The following is a 9,551-nucleotide window of genomic DNA, read 5'->3' as shown; positions in this document are numbered from 1 at the left end:
AGCGGTAAGGATCAAACCAGCTCTTTTAGTACTGGCGAAAAAGGGCACATCATAGTGTGACCTGTATCGTCACATGTTTCGTGCTACCCTACGTCAGCCACTCACCGTCCTCCATCAGTGGTTTCCCAAGGTGCTCGTACCCTCCTGTCATGAGTGCCTCACAGAAAGCCCAAAAAGCACCAGGACCACGAGTTGGTACGTCGGTCATTAGGGCAGAAGCCTTGTCTTCCCATGTCGTTCCTGTGTTTTCTATTTCTGCCCACATCCTATCAGTGAAGATTCTACTCCCAATAAGGCTTTCTCTGACATGACTGATCCTTAAATCCTTGACAATACGCCGCCGATGTGCTTGAAGTATGTTCCGGTGAGATGAATTCATCTTGAAGACAGCAGTGTCACAAGTAAACCTTGTTTGGCTGTAGGAGCCCAGTCCTATTTGATCGTTGCGCTTTGAACTTCTTATTGACCAAACAAAAAGGCCTGGAGGTTCAATCAACAACAATCGGTAACAAAAACGCCCTCTTTTGTGATGGCCTTAACATAACCAGGAAAAATGATATCCAACAATTATGCTACGTTTAAAGAGTATTGGATAGAAACGATATTGTTTTCTTCTGAGAAATACCCTTACACTAAGTTTATGTCTAAGTTAATGCATGTTGGCATCTACCATACCTGGCGTAGGAACGCAAAGTTTGTTCTATCTTTTGTGGATTGAAGTACCGATATATCATTATATGTTGATCCAGCAAAGGGCCAGGGGGTCCAACTAACAACTGAGTCCATAGGATACAAAAACATGGGTGAAGTAATCATGGTGTTTGTCTGGAGGTGTTTGGTACAAGGAATAATAATTTCTACTTAAACCCATTTCCAATTATGTCTGGAAACTACAATGATCTGGGTACCATAGGAGAGTAGTTAATTGGCCCCACCTTGTATAACACAGGCTACCGCTTATTTTACTTGCTACTAAGGTGTAGTAAAATCTGGGGAGGTTTAGTTTGTGTTTGTCTCAGATACATTACATTGTAAATATTGACACTGCCTATGATCCAGCTTCAGCGCTGTTCAAAAACCAATCATGAGTCTTTTTTTTCTGTTTCTTCTATCAATACAAGTCGTTCCTTTGGGGTTAGGAAATCTAGTGTTCGTCATATCAAGTGGTTTTAGACAAAACCAAAGATGTTATCACCAGAAAATAGCTTATGTAAAACACGTGTATGTTCAGCAAGAGTGTAGGTCAAGACAGGACATCTAAACCATTATGTTTGGCTGAATTTCTTTGACATTAAATATATACTATGTCTTTTTACTATCAATCAGCATCACACACCAAGGCATGAACTTAATATGTAAAATGAATTGATTACAAACGTTTTGATACAAGATGTGGATAATGTACAACTAAATGTGACTTTTTTGTGAGGTACAAGAACAAATACAAATACATATAACAAGTACTGTCTGGCAATAAAAAAAAACTAAATACTCTGTTGGCATAAGATCACTGATGGGTGTGACGCTTTACAATATCCATCATATACAGTGTACATATACCTGTTGTTAATGTGCAAAGATACATACTAGTAAAACATGTGGCAACATGCAAATATGATAAAAATAAAAGTGAGAATTTCTCCATGACCCTTCTTCAGCTGTACTTAGTAGCGCACATGAGCTGTCACTATTCAAATATTGTAGGGTCTGTGGGAGTTGTCACAAAATGAAGAAATCAACATGATTTACTAACACATTAAACAGCTATCTGTAGGAAGCATCCTGCTGTATGTTCATCACTTGTGATACAGCTCTCCTCTGCTAGCCGTCACTGTATGTTAACATAGTAAAACAGGTCTGTTAGAAGTTTGACCAAGCATACATGTATGCTTGTGTGCATGTGACTGTGTGAATGTATGTATGTACAAGCATGTGTTTGTGTGTGTATGTGCAACTAAATCTATGGTCGCTGGTAGGATCACGGGGAAGCTGAAGGCTGGAGGATGATCTGACCCACAGGAGGTTTGGGACTGAGGGTGATGCGGAATACACCATGTTGTAGCTTATCTATGCCATACCCACCTGAGAAATCACGTTTAAATGCAAAATACAACAGAAGTTTAGAAAATTTGGTTCCCTCGAACGAAAATTGTTACAACAGCAATACCAACGTCCGAATCAGGTATTCAAATTTTTGACAGCATGCGCACTCAGTACATTAGAAATATTCAATGGAAGCCTGTGTGATGAAACTTGGAAGCCTGTGTGGTAAGGCTTTCTATCATCCAGTCCGTAACACCTGTATCAAACATTATTGCAATCAAATATAGCATGTACCTTGGTCTTCAGATTTGTAATTGTGTGCTTACAGCATTGCTAACCATATTGTGTATAGATTGTATTGGGATGTACTTGGCCTCTTTCTTTATGCTTTTGTCTCAGACTCTGATAGATAGAGTCACACTAGTTCATTCTGACAAATCCTGAAAATAACCAGGCAAAAAAAATCACATGAATTTCCAACCTTTTAGTTCTTGATAGCTAGTCTTCCTGACCACTGGTCGGTTCATATTTCCCTGTCCTCCTGTCAATGATGGTAATCTCACCGAATGAGCTGCAAGAAAATGGTATTGGGTGTATAAATGTACAAGCCATTATACCAAAAATGCTAACATTAAAGTAACAAGGCATACAAAAATGTCAGACTTCACCCCTTCACAAGTTAACACTAAAGGTGCCCTTACCCACTAGGGGTGCTAGTGTGGCACTTCAGGGTTTGACAATGCAGAATCTGATGCACCTTCCTGTAAGGAACTTGGAGTTAGAGGTGCCACGAAGGAACCCCAATGCACCGGTTGCAAACGCAACTTTTTTTAAAGTTAAAGAACAATGCAGGTGGCCATAAAACCCCACGGGGACCCAACAGTGCCCCAATAGTGCCCCAATAGTGCCCCCACAATGCCCTCACAGTGCCATGCCGCTACCATGCCAGCAACCATTTCAAGTCACCAACTATCAATTTAAAGTAATCTTCTTACCACTGGAAAGCTAATTTGGGTGAATTTCTAATCATTTTACAGCATTTATTTTTTTGGCAGTGACAACGCTGCCATTTTCACAAACTTACTGTAAATGCAGAAATGTTTGCGTTTTTTTGTGGTGGCCACTTCACCACGCACTTACAACCACCGCAAACATTTTTCCATTATAGTATGAGACTGCAGTCTATGACACTACCGCGAAATTAAAACCACTGCAAAGTCTCCATTTTCCCGCTACCACAAACAGCAATAACATAACGAATTTCACTTTAATGTGACTTATGTTGCACCATGTATCATACAGTTTATATTATTTCATAACAAATCTCTTTTTGGTGCATTTTCATCATTTTACAGTGATTTTTCATAAATTGACAATGCTGTGATTTCCAATTACCTGTCTATTACCGGGATAAGGCTAAAAAGGCAACAGTACTGCACATCAGTGTGAGGGAAAATCGTCAAAATTAACAGTGCCACACCAGTACCCCAAGTCCAGTGAGATAGCACCTTAAAACCATTTGTGTGGCACTTCACATACACACACAAAGACACCACACATATACACACACACACATAAAATAACAGGTCAGGTTGTTTGTCAGACTGTATGAGGTGAACATGCAAATGTAATATGAAGCTGATCCAGGAAGCACAAAAAAATGGATTACCTGCACTTGGGGCACCAGATATCCTAGCTATCTTGTCTGCTAGTGTAGAAAGACCAGTGTTTCTGCATGCCTGCTCTAAGTGCTTGGCTGTGGCATTGCTGCCATTCTTTTCTCTCCACTTTCTAAGAAGTTCGGACTTTTGCTGGCCAAAATTGTCTCGAGCAGCACTGCGGATTTTGGTGCTCTCTTGGTCCGAGAATCCTAACATTCGGGCAAACCGTGTGAACTCTTTGAACTTCAGTTGTTTCTCTACCATGTCAATAGCTGCAGAGAGTTGACGACCTGTAAACAGAGAAGGAACAAGTCATTCAATTTTCAACATAGATAACATAGAACATAGAAGATGATTTGTTAGGCATAAAGATATCATGTGCCACAAATTGCCAAGTATACATTGTACCCTACATAAAGAATAGGTAGCCTGACTACATACAGATCATGATCCTAGTGGCCTGCCCAACTAGGGGGCCCATTGGTTTGTGGGGCCAAATATCCCCTTGCAGCAAGAGATTGTATAACACACTTCACAACAGGCAGACACACAAGGTCAACACCATTCCAATTTGCTTGAGAATAGTTTGGTGGCCTTCACAACTTTCTGAGTTTGCGAGAATGCCTCCACTTCACCACAGAGAAGCTCATCAAAAAGATTGCATGTAAAGGTATATGCCACTGACCTAACGAATCCCGTTCCAACTTTAACAGCACATCCAGGAGGTGCCTGTTCATCTGTTCTAACCTCTCTGTGATGAACAGGTCCCCATCCTGGAACCATTCCTTCAGCTCGACAACTTCATCTGAAACATCATGCACAAAAAGTAAAACTCATTTAAGATCTCCTTCGACTTAAAAGATATAACATCTACCTCATATCAATAAACCTATGAACTGAATATTGCATTCCTCATGTATGTACTACAACGTTAATCAATTCAGGTACCATTGCAAACTTTAAGTGCATATTAAATTGAATTACACAATAAATATCACAATATTCACTCACCCTTGATTTATACAAGACTTTTTAAGTCAGATTCAAGTTTACCTTCCTGTACTCTGCTTTTATGATGTCTACTTGTTCCATGCATGTATTTTCACCTTAAAACGTCCGAGAACCTAGGAAACAAATTGGTGAGGCCTAAATCAACAAAACTGGAGAAAGCTACCACACACTTACTTTCTACACCCTGTATCTCCTCGATCAGTTTGGATCTATCAATTTCCTGATCTAGAAGATTCAGGACTCGTTCTTCTAAACTGCTGACTTTTGCCTCCAGTGCTGTTTTCTTCTCCGTCTGTCCTCCTAATGCCTTCCTTATGTACTCCAGGTGGTTGGATACATCAAACAAACTGTTCTTAATGTCTTCATTCTGCTGCAGTAGTAGTGACTGATGTTCTATCTTCTTGTCCATCTGGTCTATCTTCAATGCTTGTATGTCCATCTTGGAGTTCAGCTTTTTGATCTCCTCCAAGATGCCGTTGCTGTTACGGTCCCTGTCTTGTGAGAAGCGCATCTGTGTCTGTTCCAGCTGACTGATTCTCTCAGAGGCTCGGTCAAGCCTTGACATCATAGTGCCCTCCATGTCCCTGTAGCTCCTAAAGAAATTTACAATATGTAATATTATTTTCTTAATAAGCCGAAACTGTCCAAGAAGAGCACTGACAAAATCTGGTCTATAGATGGTCTGGTCTATAGATGGTTACTTATACATATAGAATACAACCCGGTGTACATGTGTTGTATTCTGCATCACCCGAGGTTCCAGACGGACCGCGGGTTGGATTGCCAGACGGCCTTTGGCGGGAGGGCTGGGACCAAGAGTGATGCGGAATACACCGTGTTTGAAGCCTGTGTGGTATGGAGCCTGTGTGGTACGGCTTTTTATCGCACAGTCCGGATAAACTGTATCGAACGTTAACGCGGCCCAGGTATGACATAAAGGGTTTTTATCCCATTGCGAGTTTTGTTCAACACAAGGCCACATGGACCTCTTCTGGGCTTGATGCTTATATCCATTGGAAAAGTTCTCTAAGGGACCGCCAAAAAGTGGTACATGCAGCAGGAAATTGATTACAGAATTGACTGTACTTCATGTGCATGTACCATCTCATTTCACAGTATTCTGTTTAATTCCCATGTATGATGATATTTTGTCAACGCACCTTGCAGAAGATTTACTTTCAGGTAAGAACACATTATCCTGTGGTTCAGGGTAAGGTGACATGGCTACTCCCTCCACTACTACATCACTGAATGGCTCCATCCTTTCAGCTGTGCAAAACACAAGGTCATACATTTGTACATTTCTACACTATACAGGTATCTGTTTTTGTACTTCTCTAGAAGTTGTCAAGGTAATCAAATATGGTAGACTTTAAGCCATTCTGAAACATACTGCCTTCTGTCCCTTCCAATCCCACAGATAAATATATCAGCACTGAAGATGTATGGCAATGTTGAATTATGTATACATGTCAATCATAATTGGTATGGCAGAAACACACACCGACACAAGACACAGGCACACACAGAAACAGACATACACACACACAGACACATACAGTCACACACACACATGCACACACATACATTGTTTTTTTTGTACACTGACAAGCCAAAAGCAATTAAATTTCAATCTCTTGGTGTTGTTGCTGTAACCATATAAAATTGTAGCCTTTGTAATAGAATGATAGGAAATTGACTATTAAAGAATTATTCTAGGAGTGTGTCTATGTGTCACATACCTTCCTTGTAGGAGAGTCCCCCACTCTATCTGAGCTGTGTCTCTTTGTCAGATGAACTGCTTGTTCAGAGAGGTCACAGAGATAAGGGATGAGCACCAGAACTGAGCCAAACTTCAATTTACTGGAGGCGTCCATCCCCTGCATGCCAAAGTCTCTCAGATAATCTATGCCTATGCTAAGAGTCATGTTGTGGAGAGTGGAAAAGTCGGCTCCATCAGCCAACATGGAACTCAAATTTGACACATTATCAGGAACAGACCCGTCTTTTTGAAGCTCGTCTCTAATGTGCTTCAATTTCTCAACGAGCTCAAGAATTTCAGTCAAAGCCGACACATTTGATTCGTCAAATGAAGGACTTTTTAAAGCTTCTTTGATGTATTTCAAGGACGTTATTGTCTGTTCTGAGGCTCTTTTGCCGCCACGCTTCTTGAAGTGAATGACTTTGTTGAGTGCTTTTGTAAGAGTTACTCCTTTCCCTCTCAACAAGCATTTCCGATATTCCTTCCTGATGTTGTTGATCTGTCCGTTTAGGGACTGGTCCATTGTTTGTGTCTGGAAAACAATATTACAAATCTTAGTTAACAAATACAACCAATTCAAACCTTTAAAAAAAATCTCTCATTATCTATGCGGTTTCAAGAAGGGATATGGTATTGGTAAGAGAACCAATATATTTAATTTATGATTTGTAATACAGTATTTTGAATGTTAAAACAAGTTAGATGCATGATGGGGCTCGTAATTTTTCCATTGAACAGTTGAACACAGTGAAAAACAAAACTTACATTGGTCATACTTTAAGTTTGTTATACCGGTAGTTCTGAAGTAGTTTCTGGCCAAAGCAATTTATTTCTTAGCTTCTCAGACATTTCTAAGTAAAACTTCAGCAGCAGATCTTCACAAAAAACATAAGGCTAGGGTGAGAACTGGCATCTGACTCTGACTTTTATAGACTTTTCAGTTCAGTTTAGTTCAGTTCATCCTCAAAGAGTTGACACCAGGGTCTGCACAGACTTTTCCCCCAACTTAGTTTTATGTATTGTGGATATTCCAATCTTGCCTTATTCTTTTAAAAGCAAAAATGAAGAAATTGATAAAAAAGTGATGATGGCATTAGCACACCTGGCACAAAACTACATGAGTCACAGGTGTTCAAATGCATGATCACAATAGGTAACATGATCCTAACCATTTATACACATCCTTTGTTCCACTACTTGTTTACATAAAGATTACACCATAGCTACAGACGTTACAAGTGTCTTGTTAAGAGATTTTTTTATAGTCTGGACAAAATGCTATGCTTTCAATTTTTCAGTATATCTCTCTTTTTCTTTAGGTTTCCTTTCAATTAAGGTAACATGGATTGTAAACAGGAAGTTAGGCATAAAAACTGTTGCTTGGAAGAACGTAACTCACAAGAGATTTGAATTACTTAAAACTGTTGATCAGTTATACAACCAAGTCAAACATCTTACATGTACAATAATTACAATTCGTTCTGTTCATGAAAACATTACTAACTTTTTAAGAGGATTGTAATATTCAATTTATACAATTTAATCATTCAAAGGTATATGATAATGTGAATAAGATGAACCGAGTAAGTGGTACCTATTCAGTATGTGCTACAAGGTACATATTAAGTACAAATAGAAGAGTTCTTACTTGACCATTCACAGCTCCTTCGTGAAAGTAGTGATGACTGGAGCTTGGTGTTCGTCTACCACGTGCCTGGATTGACTCTAGAGCATGTTGTTGGTCAGCTGTAACAACAAAAACCTTGTTACTGCATGTGCCAGTCACCTCACTAATTCTTTAACATAATTATGTATGTTACAGAAGAAAATCAAAGAACACACACCTAGTAAGTTTTCCTAGGTGTTTTTTTACTGCAAATATTCAGTTTTAGTTCCCATATTGCTACTGTGTCTGTAGATACTCAGATATGCACAGCATTTAAGAATTTGGACTACCTTGTGTCTTTGAAAGATGAGAAACAGGGTATGCTTTGTAATATTGTATTCTAGTTCTATACTACTCACCTTCCTGTGTCAACTGCTCCCCTAGAAAATCATACTCCCCTGCCACGAGCGCCTCACAGAAACACGAAAAAGCGTTGGGACCTCGGGTCGGCAGTCTGTCTAGAAGCCGGGACGCCTTTTCTCGTTTCGACTCCCCGCCTGCCTTTTCGATTTCCTCCCAAAGCTGCGTGCTAAACACTCCATTCTCGATGAGACTGTCTTTGACGTGAGCCACGTCTAAGACTTTCACTATATCTGTGCGATGCCTTCTTAGTATGTCCTCGTGTGCAATATTCATCTTAAACGCTCTAGCGTAGCAAACATTTACTGGTGTAGAAATTACAGTCTTGTTTGATGACTACACTGCGTAGTTTATTTTCACCCTGGGAGGGGTCAGAGGGTTTAAATGGGAGTCAATGGGAAGGTCATGAATGCCAAGGTGTCTTGTTTCACTTTTCCTCTCTCATTGCAAACTCCCATACATCAAGACATTTGGTCTTTTGTGGTCTCTTGGACACAGCTAGCAAAAGGAGGATAATGTTTCTATCACAATACCCAGACTTATTGTATGTTGATACTCAGCTTAAATGTACGCCTATTTGTGTATGCTTGCAGTTGGAAAACACTGCATGAATTTTGGTGTGTGGTCATGTTAAAAGAACTTTCAAAATGCTGTGCATATTTCATATGGCAAGAAATAGTAAGATGTTTCTTTAAAAAAAGCCCTACGTCACACAATGTTATGTGCACTTAGTACAGGTCGCTAACAACATTGTTATAAATTCTACACAGGAAAACCCTAGGTTGTAAGATGTATTACTACCGTACTGTACCTTTTGATGTTAGAAAAACGTGCAATATATAATACGGAAATCTTTTTATTGACTGGGATTTCTGTAATGACAAAATACTATTTTCTTTCTAGAAACTAGTGTCTCTATAAAGAAGTGTTTTGGAAATTATCTGCTTGTTTTATACATCACACCTAATTCAAATTAAGTACACATACAAATAAATGAGCATAAAGGGCTCCTAGATAGCTACAAACATACACAAGAATATTAATTTGA

At 39.5% G+C, this 9,551-nt stretch overlaps 1 protein-coding gene across 1 annotated transcript; it reads right to left on the bottom strand.

The window, feature by feature from the left end:
- Nucleotides 1-1,978: 1,978 nt before the first annotated feature.
- On the bottom strand, nucleotides 1,979-9,395 carry LOC118403539. The gene is made up of 9 exons (XM_035802273.1): nucleotides 8,503-9,395; nucleotides 8,126-8,223; nucleotides 6,454-7,009; nucleotides 5,876-5,984; nucleotides 4,890-5,308; nucleotides 4,390-4,509; nucleotides 3,713-3,994; nucleotides 2,525-2,614; nucleotides 1,979-2,082 (listed from the first exon to the last, which is right to left on the bottom strand). The coding sequence occupies exons 1-9, from the start codon at nucleotides 8,777-8,779 to the stop codon at nucleotides 1,979-1,981; spliced, it is 2,055 nt and encodes a 684-aa protein (XP_035658166.1). The 5' UTR covers nucleotides 8,780-9,395.
- Nucleotides 9,396-9,551: the final 156 nt, after the last annotated feature.

This window comes from Branchiostoma floridae, chromosome 16, assembly GCF_000003815.2.
Source record: "Branchiostoma floridae strain S238N-H82 chromosome 16, Bfl_VNyyK, whole genome shotgun sequence".
In the NCBI taxonomy this organism is placed as follows: Eukaryota; Metazoa; Chordata; class Leptocardii; order Amphioxiformes; family Branchiostomatidae; genus Branchiostoma; species Branchiostoma floridae.
The sequence above is the reverse complement of the archived record's forward strand: the minus strand, read 5'-3'. Positions and strand labels throughout refer to the sequence as shown.